Below are 20,455 nucleotides of genomic sequence, written 5' to 3'. Positions count from 1 at the left end.
GATGGAGACTGCCCCAAGCCTCTCATTAGTATTAGCATATATCTAAGTATATACCTAACTTCACTTCTATAAGCCATCTAAAAAAAAGAAAGTGTTAGCTAAAAATGTTAACATATTTTCAAAAGTTTTTTTGAAACTTTTGGTGCTGAGTGAAAGGCAGGGGACCAAAAGTAAGAGAAGATGAACTGGACAGCCCAATGGGGCATTTAAGGAAGATAGTACCTCCAACTTGGGCAGGGGTGCCACAGTTGAGTTTCATGGCCCAAGCCATTGACCGTTACTTCCTATATTACGAGCATAGTCAATTGGGTAGATATAAATTTCAACCAAGCCATCCCATGATGGAACTGCTCAAAAGATAATATCCATCTCAAAGTATTGCAAAAAGTAGGTATGCTTTTTTATACTTTTATTCAGTGTCCACAACTGCCTGCATATTCATCTCTTTCTTAGCCTTTTACGCAAATCAACAAAGGGCTGTATTTCCTTTCTTTTCTTGCTTCTTAACCTCTTTTTTGTCAGCTTTAAAGGGATGGGAGATAGTAGGAGCAATAAGAACAATTTAGAGAAGTCTCAAACAGGTCTCTAATTAGTCTCAAGGTAAAACTGGTAAAAAGCAAAGGAAGTATGTTTAGAGATTTAAAATTTAACACCAAAACACTACAGCACACATTACTTAGTACTATTATGTATTTATACTTTTCCAATATAGCCCCATCTAATGATGTCACCAACAATGAGCAGATCAAATGGTCCTTTATGAACAGTCATTTTTCAACATAGTAGTGGTTAGCAAAGGATGAAATGAAGGAAGGAAGGAAGTTAAAGAAAACAGAAAGGGAGGGAGGGAGGAAAGGAGGGAAGGTAGGCAGGGAAGCAAACGGGCAGGCAAAAAAAAAAAAAAAGGAAAGAAGGAAGAAAGAAAATACAACAGAGACTCTATATGGCCTGCAAAGCCTAAAATACAGGCAGTCCTAGCTAGGACTGCTTTAACTGAAACTCTTCAAAGCAAGACTGCCTATATTAACTATCCAGCCCTTTACAGAAAATCTGATAACCCCTGCCAACGGAGATATCCAAATGGCCAATACGTAGACATATGAAGAGGTGTTAAATATCATTAGTCATTATGGGAATTAGGGAAAAACCCCAATGTGATATCACTACCCACCAGGATGGGTAAAATGAAAAGGACAATGCTAAATGTTGCAAACATGTGCAGGAGCCAAAATTCTCAAACACTGATAACAGGAGTGTTAACTTAAAACTAATTTGAACAACTTTTTGGTAGTGTATACCAGAAATACATATTTGCGTATCCTATAATATAGCCATTTCACCAGTAGGTATACATCCAACAGATATGTATACATATGTTCACCAAAGTACTTACAAGAAATGTTCATAGCAGCCCTACTGGTAATACCCCCAAAATGGATGGAATACTGCTACATAACTTGTATAAATCTCATGAATATAATATTGAGCAAAAGTAAGACACAAAGGACTATAAACTGTATGATTCTATTTATATAAAGTCAATAATAAGTAAATTCATTGATGATGTCAGAAATTGAGATAATGGTTACCTTTGGAAAGGGGACACAAAGTGGGGCTTCTAGGATGCAAGTAATGTTTTTTCTTGGATATGCACACTTTGTGAAAATTCAATGAGCTGTACACTTATGATTCATGCACTTTTCTGTGTGTCTATTACGTTTTAATAATTAACACACTAGAAACATGTATCTACAAACTTTATGCCTTTGAAGGAAAATTGTGTACATCTCTCGTTCACTTTTCGAATTTGCCATCATTACCTCTCCCCAATGAGATATCTTAATTCCTGTTACCTTATATAGAAAGGAGCTTTGTTTTAATTAATTCTCTTGGTATACTATTGCACAGGATACCCACGTTTATGTAACCCTCATTTTAGGTTAGTTCCACACTAGATCCCAAGGAGAAACTTTGAAAAGCTAGTAACTTGTTATCGTGAAAGTTATCTGGGGAAGGAAAAAAAAAAACCTCCTTAAAATGTTGTTTTGTTTGGCCCTTTGTTTTGGCTCACCTTTGTCTACTACCACTGTGATTTAATCTGCATAAAATGTTCAAAGGAGCTTTTCAAAGAGCCTGTTCTGTGGAAACATTTTTCTTTCTACGCCATCCTGTCTAATAATGCTGTTATCTTGTGCTTATCCAGTTCCTTTCATCCATGGAGCCTAAAGTACTTCGCAAATAACTGTCGGGTGGTGTCACCTTCCAGTCAGCGAAATGTGGGCCCAGAGACATTGTGAACTCCCCAAAATTCTAACAGTACCTTTGTACAGCGTGGTTCAACGTGCCTAAAGAAGCACACATTCTTTGCCGAAACTTACAAGTGTGAGACCTGAAATACAAAGCGAATGAGTGACTCTCAAGGGCAGTCAATCATAGGTTGAGCCAGGACCTGAACCCTCCAATTCACTGCCTCTTAGGGAAAAGCAAACAAACAAAAACCTACACCCTTGAATATATGCTCAGCTGCAGAACTCTTGTAATAGGAAACAGGGGAAGATGCCGAAATCATGCCCAGAAAGAAGACCGGAGGACCCCACAATGCTGACCTTCGAGGGAGCCCCATCACTCCCGGCCGCACGGGGCCAACCTTCACCGGGTGCAGTTTCTGCGCGGCCCCTTCTCCAAGGAGGCTACGGCCGGAAATTCCAGGTCTGGCCTCAACCCACTCCTTTTCTCCCGTCGCCCAAACCTCCCACCCTGCCCGTTTACCTGAGATGCGCCCCGCACCGCCCCAGGAACCGACTCTGCGCGCTCGCCCAGACTTTCTCAGGCCCGACGCGCAGTCACCACGTCAACCAATCGACGCTCACTCGGAGCCTCCCAGCCCGGGGCTCTTCCGCGCGCGGAGGTGCGCTCGCCTGCGAACGTCCCCACGGGCCGCGACCGGGGAGCAAGCCAGCCACCAGCCGCGCGAGGGGGCCCACGGGGAGCAGAGGATGGAACGGGCGCCGGGCGGGGGCAAGCGGCGCGCACCGGGCATGCGCATGCCGCACCACTAGGGACGTGGGGCGGGGGCGGGGCCTCTGGGCAACGGAGCGAGCTTGGAAAGTCTTCGCTGGAGTTCGGGAAGTAAGAAGGCGGTGTTAGTAGTCTCCCCTCGGCTGCTCCGCGGGGCGCTACGGTTGTCAGGTCTGAGACGACGGACGCATTCTGTGAGAGTAAAATATTCTCTGGACAAAACCTAATGTGGTTAGAGGAGGGAAACGGCGTGCTTAAAAATGTGTCTTGTGGCCTCAACTTGAGCGTTGTCGAGTCTCCACAGGAGCAGGCGGAATTGTGGTTTCCGGTTTTGTGTGTGTTTTGGGGTGAGAGGGACAGTGGGGATGAGACCCCAGGGAGAGAAGGGGGCCGTGCTGGGAAGGGATGGTTGAATGAAAAAGGCCGCAGTTTGACTCTAGTTGGATGAGTAAAAAGCAGTACCTAGCTCCTAGACAAAGAATGCTTCAGACTAAATCTTGGAGATGGTTAACTTTTGATTTAAGTACTTAAGAAAGAGATATGGATACTTAACGTTCAATATATGGATTCTTTAAGACAAAATGTTGAGCCTTCCAGAATTAAAAAATTAAGTCCTCAATTCGTGTACCTCCCTGTTGAAACAAGAAAGGACTATAGCTGATAGTAATTCAAATGTGGTTTTCTTGCACTACAGATCAGTATTTCTTTTACGAATGTTACGTTAACTCCTTAAGACACCACATAGTTATTGAGCACATACTATGTGCCAGCGACTCTCTGGGGTTGCATAATAAGCAATAATGATGATTTCTTACACATCCCCGAAGAATAGGCATAATATGAAGTGTTGACAGTTTCCCAAGTTAGTGGTTAAAGTTAATGAAAGGAACTTACACTTCAGTAAAAATGAGGAGTGAAAAAAAAAACATGAAAAAACTGGATGTAAATTAGTTGGAAGAAAATAGGTTATAATTTTAACAAACTCTTGGTTATTATATTGTAATGAATGCACAGTGCCCTGAAGAGGTTTTTTGTTTTTAGATTCAGCTTTGAAATGCATTTTTCTTTACTTCAGTCAAGGTCTGAATCAGATATTTATGGATAAAAAGTACCATAAAAATATATGAGGCAAAAGAGGAGTGATATAGTTTGTCAGAGTAGATGCAAGGGTACCCTAACCAGAAAAAATGATTTGTGAAAAGATTTAAGGCCAACTCAAATTTATGTAAAAGAAGGAGGAAAAGTTGCTTTTTCTAGCTAAGGAATAACAAGAAATAAGGGGGGGATAGTGACCACAACACTGAGAAAAGTCAAATAATGAATTTATAGGTTAAATTTAGAGAACATGCATATACTATTTTTGGGGGGGGGTAAAAGTACATTAACCCTAGTTTTTAAAAACTAATTATCTGGATGCCAGAAGTCTCCAGGGTAAGGAGAAAATCCATGTTTTCTTTCCTTTTAGTAACATTTTTTTTCTTCTGTTGTTTTTATTCAGTGAGTTCAAACATTATGCCTTTTCTCCTTAGTTCTTCCTCCAGCTTACCTGAGGTTACTCCTTAATGTTCTTTTCCTGAACTTTTCATACCACAAGAGCTAATTTTTTCTCATCCGCCTTCCACCACCACCATCACTTACATGTACATTTTTCATTCTCTATCCTGCTAACAGTTGCCAGTCTACAAGGAATGAAAGGCACCAATTAGAGCTTTTCTTCTCTTCAAGCTAATTATCAAAGATGTTGTCTAGGGCTTCCCTGGTGGCGCAGTGGTTGAGAGTCCGCCTGCCGATGCAGGGGACACGGGTTCGTGCCCCGGTCTGGGAAGATCCCACATGCCGCAGAGCGGCTGGGCCCGTGAGCCATGGCCGCTGAGCCTGCGCGTCCGGAGCCTGTGCTCCGCAACGGGAGAGGCCACAACAGTGAGAGGCCCGCGTACCGCAAAAAAAAAAAAAAAAAAAAGAAAAAGAAAAAGAAAATGTTGTCTATGTCCTTATCCCTCCTATACGTTGGATAAGTATGAGAGGGTAAAGAAAATGAACCTCTTTTTCATTACAGAGAGCAAAAGAACGTCAGATCATGAATACTGTCAAGTTCACAAATATCATCAGCCTCCCACAATGTGCCAGCCATACCAATCAGTTGTGGAAATGAAATAATTAATAAAAACTATGCACACAAGTAGCTGAGAATGTCGTGTGTATTAGTCAGGGTTCTCTAGAGAAACAGAAACTATAAGATTAGTTAGATAGATAGATAGATAGATTTTTATTGTAAAGGGTATCTTGTTTTAATTTGCAATTCTGAGCTTAATCCTCTCCTGATCTCAGTATCTATTTATCTTCCACCATTCCCTTTCCTATGTACCTAATAACAGAACTTCAAAATACATAAAGCAAAATGTGCTAGCACTGCAGAGAGAAATTCACAATTAATATAAAATTATAGTCAGAGATTTCACACTCATCTCATCATCTTGATAGAACAAGCAGACAGAAAATCAGTAAGTGTATATAAGACTTGAACAACACTATCAACCACAACTCTATTAACCAACTTACCTAATTGACGTTTATAGGACACCTATTAACAGCAGGATACACTTTCTTTTCAGGTCTGCATAAAATATTCCAAGACAGACCATAATCTATATCATAAATACAAATTCATTTAAAAGGATTCAAATCAGGAGTGACATTAAGAAGATGGCAGAATATGCAACTCCATACCCTCCTTCTCCCATGGAGACACAAACTTAACAATAATACATGGGCCAATTGTCTTTGTGAGAAATCCAAAAACCAGTAAAGTGGGTCCTGCACCCAAGGTTAGTGTGAAACCAACTGCATCAATGCCTAGTGGGAAATCTTGTGGCACTCACTTGCAAGTGATCCACCCCCAATATAACATGATTGGGAGGAAACCCTCAACTCCCATCTTCTCACTGAGGAGAGAAAGGAGTAGAACACATGTCCAGTGATCTGAATTTTCTAGAAAGTGCCTGAGTGACTGGTTTCTATCTTGCCTGAATCTAAGTATTGACAGGAATGGGTGGCAAGTTTGGGGCTGCTGAGAACAAAAGCAATCAATGTGCCCCAGAGTCCACCATACTACACACCGAAGCTAGGTGGAAGTCCATTATTACAGCTTACTACTGCACCACAGAGGCCACAGTATTGCAGACAGATGCCAGAGGGAGATCCTGAGTAGAAACTGGCAAACCTCTTCAATTATTAGATTACACGTACAAGCCCAAAGTGGTCACATCTCCAGATAAGGCTTTAAGAGGTCTCCAGGATCTCTAGATGGATTGATTGTAGAAAGTCCTCCCTGTATGAAACCAGACCACAAAAACTGGGAGAGGTGGCTGATTTTTCAAATGCTAAAGTCCCAACAGAGGATGACAAGCCGTACAAAGAAACAGGGAAACATGACCCACTGAAAGAAACAAATTAAATTTGATACCTACCCTAAAGAAATGGAGATATATGAGTTATCAGAGAATTCAAAATAACCATCATATGGATGCCCAGTGAATTAAAAGAGAGCACAGATCAATAATTAATGAAGTCAGGAAAACAATACATTAGCAAATGAGAACATTAACAAAGAGGTAGAAACTATGGAGAAGACACAAATTCTGAAACTGAATTCTGCACCAGAGAGAGAAAGAATCAGTGAAATTGAATACAGGACTTTCAAAATAACTTAGGCAGAGGAACAAGAAGAAAAAAGAATGAAGAGACATGAAGAGAGGCTAAGGGACTTGTGGGACACCATCATGTAGGATAACGTAAGCATAATGAGAGTCCCAGAAGGAAAAGAAAAAGAGAGGACAGAGAGCCTATTTGAAGAAATAATGACTGCAGACTCACCAAATCTGAGAGAAATGGACATACAAATTCAGGAGGCTCAAAAACTCCAACTAGGTAAGTGTAAAGACCTGCACTGAGATACATTATAATCAAACTATCAAAAATCAGAGACAGAGTGAATCTTGAAAATGGCAAGAGAAAAACAACTTGTCCTGTACAAAGGAGCTTCTATTAGATTATAAGCAGATTTCTAAGCTGAAACTTTTCAGGCTAGAAGGGAGTGGAATGATGAGCTCAAAGTGCTGAAGGAAAAAAAAAACCTGCCAATGAAGAATACTATATTCTGCAAAAATATCTTTGAATAACAGAGGAGAAAAAGACTTTCCCAGATAAATAAAATCTGAAGGAGTTCATCACCACTAGTCCTGCCCTACAAGAAATGCTGAAGGAAACCATTCAAGTTGAAGTGAAAGAATGATAAACAGCAACACAAAACCATATGAAAATATAAAATTCCCTGGTAAAGGTAAATTTATAGACAAATATAGAATCCTACAGTATTGTAATGTAGATGCATCAATCACTTTTAAATGTGGTATAGAATTTAAAACATGAAAGCATGAGAAGTAATTACAGATCTGTGTTAATGGATATGCAACATAAAAAGAAGTCATCTTTTTTGTGTTTCAACATAAAGGGTGGGACAGAGATGTAAAGGAATAGTTTTTATATGCAACTGAAATTAATTTTTTATCAGGTTAAAGTAGATTGTTACAATTTTAAGATGTTATAGGTAATCGCAATGGTAACCACAAGGAAGATACATAGAATATGCATAATGGGGAAGGAGAAGGGAATCAAAACATGTCACTATAAAAAAAATCAATGAGACATTTAAAAATGACAAGAATAAAAGAAGGGATAGGAAAAAAACTACAAGACATACAGAAAGCAATTAAGAAAATGGTGGGACTTCCCTGGTGGCGCAGTGGATAAGAATCCACCTGCCAATGCAGAGGACATGGGTCCAGGAAGATCCCCCATGCTGTGGAGCAACTAAGCCCATGCATCACAACTATGCAGCCAGCTCTCTAGAGCCCATGAGCCACAACTACTGAGCCCGTGTGCTGCAACTACTGAAGCCCACGTGCCTAGAGCCCATGCTCCGCAACAAGAGAAGCCACTGCAATGAGAAGCCCGCGCACCACAAGGAAGAGTAGCCCCCGCTCACCACAACTAGAGAAAGCCTGCACGAAGCAACAAAGACTCAAAGCAGCCAAAAAAATTAAAATAAAATTAAATCTTTAAAAAAAGGGAAACGACAATAGGAAGTCCTTCCCTATTATTAATTACTTTAAATGTAAATGTATTAAACACCCCAATTCAAATATGTACATTGGCTAAATGGATGAGGAAACAAGATCAACTATGTGTTGCCTACAAGAGACTCCCTTTAGATCTAAGGAAACAGGTTAAAAGTGAAAGGAAGAAAAAAGATATTCCATACAATCAGAACTTGCAGAGAGCAGGAATGGCCATACTTGAATCAGATAAAATAGACTTTTTATTTTTATTTTTATTTTTTAAAGTTTTGGCTGTGTTGGGTCTTCATGCTGCATGTGGGCTTTCTCTAGTTGCGGCAAGCGGGAGCTACTCTTCACTGTGGTGTGCGGGCTTCTCATTGCAGTGGCTTCTCTTGTTGTGGAGCACGGGCTCTAGGCACATGGGCTTCAGTAGTTGTGGCTCACGGGCTCTAGAGCACAGGCTCAGTAGTTATTGCACATGGGCTTAGTTGCTCCATGGCATGTGGGACCTTCCGGGACCAAGGCTCGAACCCTGGGCTCAAAAAAGCTAAAAATAAAACTACCATATGATCCAGCAGTTCCACTTCTGGGTATTTATCTAAATAAAGTGAAAATATGAGCTTGAAAAGATGCATATTCTTTCCAGCATTATTTACGATATCCAAGCACCCTAAATAATATGATGCCTTGGTATCTGTAAGTTATAAATCACTGAGAGCTTAGAGCAGTGATACTCAGACCCACAGATTTTAAAGCACATAAGAGTCTTTCATTTGCAAACATCATTTCTTTAATACTTCTAATACTTCTGCATAAGAATATTCTAGAATAATAGGTATTTTGAATAGTTCAAGAGTTATAATCTCTTCTATTGGTCAAGATTTCTTAATCTGGTATCCACAGACCACTCTTCCCAACTTCCCACTGTATTCCATGGATGGGCTCCATGTATGCTAAATTCTGCATTTGTGTGTCTACAGATAGTGTTTTTTTTAATGTTTTAGTGAATAATCTTTTTTAAAAAATTTTATTTATTTATTTTTGGCTGTGTTGGGTCTTCGTTGCTACGTGTGGGCTTTCTCTAGTTGGGGCGAGTGGGGGCCCCTCTTCGATGCAGTGTGCGGGATTCTCATTGCAGTGGCTTCTCTTGTTGCAAAGCATGGGCTCTAGGTATGCAGGCTTCAGTAGTTGTGGCACGTGGGCTCAGTAGTTGTGGCTCGTAGGCTCTAGAGCACAGGCTCAGTAGTTGTGGTGCACGGGATTAGTTGCTCCATGGCATGTGGAATCTTCCTGGACCAGGGCTCAAACCCATGTCCCCTGCATTGGCAGGCAGATTCTTAACCACTGCGCCACCAGGGAAGCCCTAGAGAGTGTGTTTTGACATCTAAAGAAGAGAGTCTCTAGCCTACAATGGCTATGTATCTTTCAGGGAATGGTGTTTTAAAATGTGACTCCCAGTTATAGTACATTGAGTACCATGGAATTATATAGCATTTTCCAGTTAGAAACTGATGAAGATAAACTTTAGACTTGAGGAAAACAAATGAGCAAATACTATAATTTTAAAGTATAGCTCTTTGCTCCTAAACCTTTTCCCAAACCATGGTTGACACTGCTAGTTGTTTCCCAATATGTTTTTCCCTTTTTCCATAATGGTATATATATTTTTTATGGACACATTGTCACCCGGCAAAATACTACCTTTCCCAACCTCCCTTGTACCTAGGTTTGGCCCTAGTGGCCAAATTCTAACCAATGAGATTTATGTAATTTCCAGGGCTTTCTTTACCCTTCTTACCTTCCTTCCTCTCTGCTGGCCCGAGCTTTATTTGTGGCTTACAATTGTGTCATTACATGAGGGGGAAATAAAGTTCTATCTTGTTTAAGTCACTATTATTTTGGTCTTGAACAGTAGCTTATCCAATGGCCCAATACAAAAACTTTATTCCAAAAAGACATTAAAGAAATTGTCAGATACTTAAGTTCAGTAAGTATTTTAAGTTTCCCAAAGGTTTAGTTTCTAGTCACTTTGCAAACTGATAAATCAATAATTTAATTATGTAGTTCTCAACCAAGATCAGCTAAATATAGTAAATCAATAATTAAAAAATATAAGCTTGATACTTTAGCAGTTTTGCTGTAATATCAGGACATTACATCATTACGTAAAATAATAATAGAAAGAGTAATGTGATGGATTGTGTCTAAGGGATCTGAACTAGTAAGTCAAGTAAATTTTACTTTTCCCAGTGCTAAACCTCCCAGCATTCCAATACTGGCCATGGACAAATTTGGCTGCAGATAAGAGCTATGCCCCATAATCAGAGCTCTTAGCACAGTGTGTACTTGTTGATTGTGGATCGACAATGGCTGACTCTCAAGCTCCAGAATGTTCTTATACCTAGGCCCTATCTCCTCAGCTAATCTGGAGGTGTAGGACTAGACTACCTATAATATCAGGCCTTGCTTTTTTTACTCAAAGAAATCTGTTTTAGTGCAGAGAGGTTAAAAAGAGGTAGCAATGTTCTAACAGGGTATTTGGAAAGATGTCTGGGAGAGTCTTCTGACTGAATCTGTAAGGATCCTGAGAGATTGAGGTCTTAGTGAGACCACAGACTTGCACCCACCTCCTCAGGTTAAAATATTCAGAGATTAAGATATTTATGAAAAAAAAAAGATATTCATGGAAATAATGGATGATGTCAAAAGGCTGTCTTTAAATCTTGACCTGGGAGTATTAGGGAAGCCAAAAATTTACTTACATTGCAACATGGTATGATCTCTTCCATTAGATTATATGCTCCAAGGGGGGATTTTAACGGTTACATTGCCAGCTCATAATGCTGACACTCAGTAAACTCTCAATGAATGAATGTAGAATTTGGTTCAGTGTGTGCCTTGGGGTTTAATAGTATTTAATAATCCAACAAATTTAACTTTAAAAAATTCTCTACTTACATATGAGTAAATGAAATTAATTTTGGTAGCATTTAATTATTTTAGGTTTCAGTGTGACTGAATGTAGTTTGGCCTGTGGTTAATATTTAAATCTATAATCCCACGGCTATTAGAAGAGGGAATCCTGGCTATACCATTAACTTACGGTGTGATCTTGGGAAACTTAGTTTCTTCAATGGAAAATTAAGGAAACATTTTCTATGAGCTCTGAAATTCTGATTTTAGTGCTTAGTATATAATAGGTTCTCAGTATTTTTTGAATGAATAAGTGATTTTATATTGTACCCAAGACCTCATATTTAATTAGCAAAAGACTGAAACATAGCTCAAAAGCTTTTACTATATCTAAATAGCAAAAATTTCTTAAAACTATTTCTTGGTAAACATTTCAAACTTAGTAATTTTAATCAAATATGAGAAAATTTGTTTTTGCGTATCTGATCACATAAGTAGCAAGTCTCTCCAATTCCTCACTTTAAATAATTTTGCCAGTCAGATTATCATTACCAGCTTTTAATAGCTCAGCCTAAGAAATTAAAACAAACTATAAAACCAATTATTGTATTTTGTACAGTTAATTGGAAATCATATATAATAAGTTGAACCTTATTACATATCGCTGATATTCAGTGGCCTTCAAAAATGTCAATTTTATATGGTTCAAACTGAATATGTTTAGTATTAAATACCGTGTTTAAGAAATAATATGACAATAAGGGTTCCAAAGCGTCTCATTCTCCCTTTTACTCCTATCATTTCCTGCCTGTTAGGGGTGTGGCAGGTATTTTTCTAAAATTTGAGAATCTTGTGTCTCTCCTACAGAGCTTTTGCAACTTGTGGTTTAAAAATAGTATAAACTAGTATTTTTGTTTTGTTAACTATCCTAAAGGGCTAGTATGAATAACTAAACGTTTTACAGGGAAGAATATATTGGTAGTCACTTAATGTTCCTTGATTATTTGGGTCAGTGGTTCGCAAACTTTAACATTCATAACAATCACTGGAGAACTTATTAAAACACAGGTTTCTGAGCCCTATATCCAGAGATTCTGATTCAGTAGGTCAGGGCTGGAACATGAATTTACTTTTCTTACAAAAGCACACATTACGCTGATGCCCACGGATGTGGGGTATAGATAGAAGACTTATTTGTAATAAGGCCTTCGTTTTTTTGGTCTTTCAGTAAATAAAACTCAAGTTGATGAGGTATAAGATATATTCCCTTAAGCCAAAACCATTTCTTAGAAAAGTACTATATACAATAGCTCAATTGTAAGATACCTGTAAATTGGATTTATTTTGACTTAGTTGCTATAGCCCACAATTTCGGGACAACTAACTCCAAGGAATTTATTCACCTGTCCCTTCTTTAGAACTGCACTTTGCTCTGGCTTTCCAGAGGGCAAGGGTCGCCTGGGCCCTGCCGCTGGAGTTCTAGGCCAGGATCACTTTTTTACTTGCGTTATCAGAGGCAGGGCAGCCAGCTGGGCAAACTCCGCAGAAGGCTCCTGATAGGGAAACCCGTGAGCGCCAATCTAGGAGACCAAACCGACCTGCGGCGGTTGACCAACCCAGTCCCATCCGCGGGTCTTTTCTCCTTCAGGGTCCCTCCCGGAGCCCAGGGAGCAAAGCGGGGTCGAGAGGGAGCACCTGAAGCAGCGCAACAGGCAGGTTCCGACCCGCCGGAGATCACGCGTCGAGTCTGTGGCCCAAACCGCCCGCCGCCTCCGAGCAGCCGCCGGATTGCCGCCCCACAGGGAGCCACTCGGCTCAAGGACTAACCCAGCCCCGGCACTCTCGCTCAGGAGAGGCTCTGCAGGCCGGCATTCAGGCTGGCGAGCTCGCCCACGCATCTCAGCCCAAGCAGTGGTGGTCTGGCTTGCGAAGATGTCCGCCAAGCCCGCTGTCGGCTTCGTGAACGAGGCTTCTCGGCAGATCCTGGCCGGTGGTTCCGCTGGTAAGGCCGCCCCGCCGGGGGCTAGTCGTTTTTCCCTTCGCGTGTTCCGAAAACATTTCTCAGACAAGTCTCCCCACCGAAGTTTTGCGTTTTTCCTCTGCCTTCCGCGCTCCCGGGGCAGAGCCTGCCGAGCCCGAGACCGCGGAGCGCGCGAGCAAAGGAGGCCGGGAGCGGGCGGCGGGCGGCGGGTGTCCCAGGTCAAGTTGCCGCGGCGCCCGCGCTGGCCGCTCTCGGGTTCCCCACCTTCTGTGTTCCTAGCCTGTAAAGCAAGGCAGGCAGCCCCAAGGCCTGCGACTTGGAGGAGGCCTTTTTGCCTGGCTGGTTATTTTATTTGAAATGATCCAGTTGGCGTCAGACTTAGTTGTGCTATCAGTTGTAGCCTCTTTTTTCCCCGGCTAACTCAGATCTTATGTAATTCCTACCTCCCTCGTTAAAGTATGTACCTCAGGACTCCACAGGTTTTCTTATTGCATGCTATGCTAGCTTGCTTGCAGCTATTCGTGGCTTAATAAGAATATTAAAATTAAATGAATATATTAACACATGTAAACACCTTTGATGTGATAGGTTCACATTAATTTATGGAGAGTTATGCTGTGGGGGAAAAAACCTTTAGGAAGAAATGTTATAACTAATCATGGAAATAATGACTAAGTGGCTAGAGAAAGTAACCCACGGGATTATGTTATGTGAACGTATTTTAAAGATATTTTAAAATATAAATTATGAGTTGATTGAAAATTTAATTTTACATACTGTGATGCATTTTTTATTATGAATATAAAATAATTACTATAATTCACTCATCACCATAAAACATTTTTATAAATGTAACTATTCTCCTAATAAATTATTATAGTAACACTAGTAAATCATATTAAGATGACTAGATGTCTAATGTTTAAAAGACTAGTAAATTTTATTTTCAAACAAATTTGAACAAATTATGACTAGTTATCATCATGTCACAAACTCCTTGCATCTAGGAGTACCACAAGCAGCCAGATATATCACTTAACAATCTCTACACTTTCCTCAAGATGACATCTCATTAATATGGCAATTAAGGCATTCATTTCTTATATGTAATTATGCTACGTCTATTTGTTGTTATGATGTCAGTGACCTCGCTTTCTACTTTTTTAGTTGTTTCCCAGTAGTGATGATGAATTTGCACCAATTTATACACCATTTTGGTCAAATTTCCACAATGTCCAAGACTCTGCCAGCTGTCCCTGACTTGGCTTGATTCAGAGTCCATGACCCTGATCAAATAAAACTCAGCTGGCCCAGTAGGGAAATGAAGCTAATTGGTGAACATCCTAACCTATGACTAGTGATTCATAAGTATCTGTATATTGGCTTGAATGATCATTCTGGGTATTAGACACAGCTGAGCTCAAGGGATGTTAAAAGTAGATCAAACTCTAATCCTACTTAACACTGTTTTGTTGCATGATACATATTTGGCATAAATATAATGTGTTTCTCCATCATGTTCTTACAATTGTAACTAATATGAATGAAAATTAGTACATTTATAAGATAAATTAAACATAGCATAGTTGACTTACATATTTAGTACTATGAAGTTACAATTGATAAATGATGAGAGTAATTTATACTTTCATCACACTGAAAAAGAGTCATTTTTTTTCCCCATTTGGCCAATAACATTTTCATAAAACTTTATATTTATTGGACTTTTATAAGGCAGGCTAATCATGTTACATATACTACGTCAAGGGCCAAAAAGAAATTAATATACGAGAGGCAGAATTTTAATAAAAACAGAAAATACATTTGAATTGCTCACACTGAAGTTCTGATTACTGATATTGTCATCAAATGCAACACCAGTGTGTGTATGTATTATATGACCTTTTGGTGGTAAAGGTTAGAAATACTTTCTATGACTGTACAGCAGAAGCTAACACAACATTGTAAAGCAACTATACTCCAATAAAAAGTAATAAAAAATACATTCTAGTTTTCTTAAGGGTAAAAAAAAAAAGCTGGAGAGGTTTACTGGAGAAATACTAGGGTATCTCATGGAATTCAAAGTCTGAAATGCATTCCTGAGAACTGACTATAATCAGGAGCTGGAGCACTGAGGAGATCTCAGGAAGTGAACTCTTGCCATTTCTTACTTCTTCCCTTGGCCAAATGGTTAAGCATTTCCAAGGCAGCAAGGTGGTGGCTAATAATTGGGTCCCAAGTAATACTTCTTTGGCCATTAGGATGGCTTGTCATACTTCCATAGATTTGCCCAGTGAGGAGTAAACATGACCAAATGGATTCAGACAGTTAATTACTTACACAGACAGCAAAAGCAAATCATCGTGGTGTCAGTTCCCTGTGTCCCTTGTTCTGTAGACAACACTGAACTGAAGAAGCCAGATAACAGATGGTAGGAGTGATGGGTCACTCTGTTGTTGAGGAGCCACGTCAGAACCACAGCCAAGCAGTTTTATAGACTTACGCTGAAATCTGCAGCTTTACCCTAAGTGGGAATGAGGTGGAAAGTCTTGTGCTGAACTGAAACTAGGGAGATGGATGAGAAATGGCCCTGTGTCAGTCTTCCACAGGATAACGGGAGAAACATCCTCCCAACAGCTCCACACCAGGCTGTTTATCTTCCCTTATGTTAGAAGAAATCACAGGGCATTCTGCTAAGACTCAGGTCAGACTGTGGTCAAGCCTTGCCTACATGGTCTATGTGGAGATGAACAAGGATGTCAGGGTGCCAAGCTTTGGAGATATTTCCCTGTTCCTTCTTGGTATCTTTATCAGTTTTCTTTCTCACAGATGACTGCTGTTTTCTGCTCTTCAGTTCATGTGTCAGAATGTTGTCCCTAATAGCTCCTGAGCTTACATGCTCTTGACTTCTGTAAAGAAAGCAAGAGACTAACTTGCTGTTTTTTCAGTCCCAGTGTAAAATGCTGGGGAAGGACTCAAAATAACCCAGTATTGGTCAGGGGCCCACCTCTGCACCAGTCAGTTGTAGCCAGTGCCCACAGGGAGGGGTGAGGATCTCAGGGGAGATTATTTTCCAAAGAAGCTTAAACACTTCATGAGATGGGCAGTTGGTGTCTTTTATAACGATATATATGTGTCTTTTGTTAAAAGATGGTTTGTAATATTTACATTTAAGAGACCAAATGATGCACTGATAGTTGCTTGGACAATACACATCTAAAGACTGACCTTGAGTTTGTAGCTATAGCTATTATATATAGATATTGTTATCAATGGCAACTTTGTTTTATATGATGAAAGCTGTGCTCAAGACAATATGTACTGGAGTTTTATAGAGCAGGCTCCTAGTCTGCATTCTTAGCTTCAAGTAATAGCATAAAATTCAGGTGAGTGAGAAGCCAATGATGAGAGCATCAGGAAGATCAACAAGGTCTAATACTGCAGAGGGGGGTAAGGATGAGATGGAGAAGAGGCCATTGGATTAGTACTCAAAGTTGGTCCATGGATGAGCAGCAGGGAGGGGCATGGTACCGCCTGGAAGCTTGTTAAGAATATAGGATCTCAGGCTAAGCTTACTCCAGACCTACCATATCAGAACCTGCATTTTAGAAAGGTCCCCAAGTCACTGGTTTGTACTTTCAAGTTTTAGAAGCACTGAATTAGAAGACCTTTGAGAAAAGAGATTCCATAGAGTGGGAGCCAGATTGCAGAAGGTTGCAAGTTAAACCTTTCTTGGCTTTCATTGCTGACCAGAGAGAGAAGAATGAATTCTGTACTCCTTAATTGCATGCCCTCAATTTAGCTTTCAGACTTATTTTCCTGTCCTCTGTCATACATCCCATTCGGTTTCTGCTCAGTAGATCTGCCCACTATACTCGAATGTTGCCTGTGCCTTTCCACCTTTATTCCCAATGCCTAGACTGTCTTCCCCTAATTTTCTCTGCCTTTTGAAACCATGCGCATTTTCAAGGCCTGACTTGAAAACCATTTTCTGCATAAATGCTCCCAGATCGCCTCTACAGACACACCAGCTTTAACATTCTCATTAACATTGAATGATACAAGTAATAAAAATAACTAACATTTATGGAGTAAATACTAAGTGCCATACCCAGTTCTAAGCTTTACATGTATCATCATTTTAAATCCTCACCACACCTCCAGGATGAAGAAACTGATACCCAGAGGGCCTAATTAACTTGCCTGTGGTTGCACAAGCATGCAATCATTTCAATAGGAACAGGCTACAAGAGGGACTAGGAAAATATTATTCCCATTGGCAGATATTTTTAGAAGTTGGAGAGATCAAGTCTACTATCCTTTACCATCTCTCTATCTTTTATTAGTTTATATCCCTTAAAACAACTTTCATCTACAAATACAATCCTTATGGTCTTTTTGCATAATAGTATCTTGCTCTCTCCAAATAATTCCATGTGTGGGCACAAGATTTGCATTTAGTGAAAAGGAAATTCTCAATCCATTTAGGGCCTCTATGTACAGTTGGGCAGATTGTGGACTGAAAAAGGGCTCTGGCCACTTGAGCAAGTGGGAGCTGAAATCTAGTCCATGCACTGATTCATAATCTATGTATCCTAGAGCAGAGATGAGTCCACCTTGGGGAGAAGGGAAACCTTTTTCTACTTCTTGAAAAGACACTAAATGGATTGGCAGCAAACCTGACAGCAACACTGACAGAATTCCCCCAAGCTTTCTAGAGTTCCCAAGATCCCTGGGCCTTAGCATCCCCCAGGTCCCACATCATTCTGTTGTCTGCTCTCAGTGGGGCTCTGGCTCTGGCTCCCGGAGGTTTCCCTTTTATGCACATCTCTTCCTTTAACCAGGAGCATGGCTCCACCTCAGACCCTCCCATTCTCCCTAATGACCAATTTGGGCTCTTCCATGTGTTTCCAAAGCTCATGGGGTTCTTATTTCCCATGTCATATAGGAGCCTCTTAGGCCCTCGCAAATGGGTATTCTCCCCAAGTTCTCATAGGGCTCTGGCAGTCAACTTCAGAAATCTCCCTGGGTCTCTGACGAAGTCCCCTTGACCCCCTGAGAGACTCTGCTTTTGCCCAGGCCTGTCAGTCTCCCTCCCGAGGGCACACCTAGGCCCTGTCCACGCTGAATTTTCTCCACAGTGGCATCGCTAGGACCCTCCTCCTCCTGCCTCCCAAAATCTTACACTCATATTCCTTGACGTCTGCAAGTCCCACTCAGAATTCTTCTTAGGGCATTTCTTCTCCATCTGTCTTATACATGATCACCATGCTGGCAGGACACTGATTTATTTCCCAAAATTTCCAGGCCATTGTTTCTTCCTCTCCAGCCCCATCCTAATCCCCTGTATCTTGTAGGCAAACACCCTACCACATCTTCAATCACTGTTTTTATTTTGTCCATCTGGCTGGAGATGTCTTAGTCAAATTGTTTAGTCAAAGTATCCTGAAAATAAGTTTTCCAGTTTTGCACTAAACACAGTTCAATTACTTTGTATAGTTTATCTCATTAATCATCTTCCAGGGATCAAATGAGAAAGTGAAATGAAAGACTTTCTGGAGGAGGAAAACTTGGGATTAATGGATAGGCTCCTGGGAGATTAACTATTGAGAGTACATGTAAAATGTACATTATATTGATGGGAGAGAGTCCGAGGCTTTCAACCTAAAAAGGTCACTAAAAAGGTATAGGATAATTTTAAATCTTATTTTCTAAACTCCTGATCTTATATATCTTATGTCACTTCATTTTCACAAGATTTCTACCTTTACTTACTCTAACCCAAAATAGTTAAAATACAGTTAAAAGAAATGCATTAATAGGCAGAATGTATGCTAGTAGTTCTCTGGATTTTAATTTGGACTTGGTAATAAAAGACTGATGCACCGGGGGGTAATCAAGGTTAAAATTTTGATCAAGGAAAATTCTTTTTCAGAATGCGTGCAATGGGGACACGCACGTGATTTGGATAAATGGCACCTTTGGAAATTCAGGATTTGGCAAACTGCATTTGTTTGATAATAAATAGCAGGTTGTAGTGAAACAGGTGAGCCTTTATGACACATCAAAGGGAGGCTGGAACCCATCATCTGGGTAATTAGGGAGGAAAAATTCCCCTTATTTCAACCCCATAGGAGGAAGCAACTCTATTGATCAGATTAATTATGAAATACCTTTAAAGGATGTGTTTTAATTGAAATATAGTCTTGTCTCTCTCAAAGAAAATCTAGTTCTCAAAAATATGAATTTAAGAACAAATAAAATATGAATTACATAAGGACATGTCAAAGGATTTATTTTACTGTCCTTCACTGAAACATGTTTTAAAAGTGTAAGTATAGTATGTGGGCACATGATTCAACTGATATAAGAACATAAAACAACTTTTACACATTTTAGGAACACCTTGTTAAACCAGCCCTTCCTCACTTCCCTACTCTCTGGCCCTGTGCCCCACCACTGTCTTGACTACAACATCTCAGACCATTGAGAATCTGGTGTTTTAGGTATAGCACAATAGGTGCTCAGAAATGTTTGTTGACTGTACTAATGAATAAATATCAGAAGCCCAACCCACAGAATATTATTCTTAGGGTCCTACTCTGAAGAAAGAAAAGTACTCTGGGGTCCTAGTCATCAGACTACTGATACTTGCAACAATATTTTCCTTCAACAATGTTTTATTTTATTGTAGTCATTTAAGACATGATGTGAAAACATTCAAGTCTGTAATCTCTGCCACCTTCTGAGTGAGAGGCCCATGATCACTTTTAAAATTTATGTATCATCTTTCGTTCCAGGACCCCAAACTGAAAAGAGATGCACCAATCATTTTCAAACATCTTTATGATTTATGTATGTGGTATCTTAAAATGACAATGAATGAAACCAGGTTAAGGGACTTCTACAGGATTCTTTATAATTGTTCCAGATTTTAACTCATTTTTCTTACCAATTTTCTTTTCCTTTTGCTTTTAAATTATTATGTTTGTGTCAATTATTTCCATACTTTGATGTGATCATGGTTTATACACCTTGTAAATATTATTTTTTTAAAATAATTTTTATTGGAGTATAGTTCCTTTACAATGTTGTGTTAATTTCTACTGTACAGCAAAGTGAATCAGCTATATGTATACATATATCCCCTCTTTTTTGGATTTCCTTCCCATTTAGTCACCACAGAGCATTGAGTAGAGTTCCCTGTGCTATACAGTAAGTTCTCATTAGTGGTCTATTTAATATATAGTATCAATAGTGTATATATATCAATCCCAGTCTCCCAATTCATCCCACCCCCACCTTTCCCCCTTGGTATCCATATGTTTGTACTCTACGTCTGTGTGTCTATTTCTGCTTTGCATATATAAGATCATCTATACTCTTTTTCTAGATTCCACATATATGCATTAATATACGATAATTT

General features: G+C 39.8%; 2 protein-coding genes across 14 annotated transcripts in view; one reads left to right on the top strand and one right to left on the bottom strand.

Annotated features, from left to right (window-relative positions):
* The window catches only part of MIPOL1 (mirror-image polydactyly 1), a 320,015-nt gene extending 317,001 nt beyond the window's left edge, over positions 1-3,014 (bottom strand). For 8 of the 10 annotated variants that reach the window (XM_055088396.1, XM_024116474.3, XM_055088395.1 and 5 more), the window contains exon 1: positions 2,770-3,014. The gene's annotated coding sequence lies outside the window, so the exon portion shown is untranslated. Of the gene's footprint in view, positions 1-2,320; positions 2,390-2,769 lie in introns of all 10 variants that reach the window. The other 2 variants (XM_055088392.1, XM_055088393.1) reach the window with 1 other exon arrangement.
* A 9,937-nt stretch (positions 3,015-12,951) lies between these two features.
* Positions 12,952-20,455, top strand: part of SLC25A21 (solute carrier family 25 member 21) — a 510,053-nt gene continuing 502,549 nt past the window's right edge. For all 4 annotated transcript variants that reach the window (XM_024118460.2, XM_028495733.2, XM_028495735.2 and 1 more), the window contains exon 1: positions 12,952-13,050. In XM_024118460.2, the coding sequence (XP_023974228.1) occupies positions 12,981-13,050 (70 nt within the window). In that variant the 5' untranslated portion in view covers positions 12,952-12,980. The remainder of the gene's footprint in view (positions 13,051-20,455) is intronic.

The sequence above is a fragment of the Physeter macrocephalus genome, chromosome 11, assembly GCF_002837175.3.
Source record: "Physeter macrocephalus isolate SW-GA chromosome 11, ASM283717v5, whole genome shotgun sequence".
NCBI classification, from domain to species: domain Eukaryota; kingdom Metazoa; phylum Chordata; class Mammalia; order Artiodactyla; family Physeteridae; genus Physeter; species Physeter macrocephalus.
Note: the sequence above shows the minus strand (reverse complement) of the source record. Positions and strands in the feature narration are given on the sequence as shown.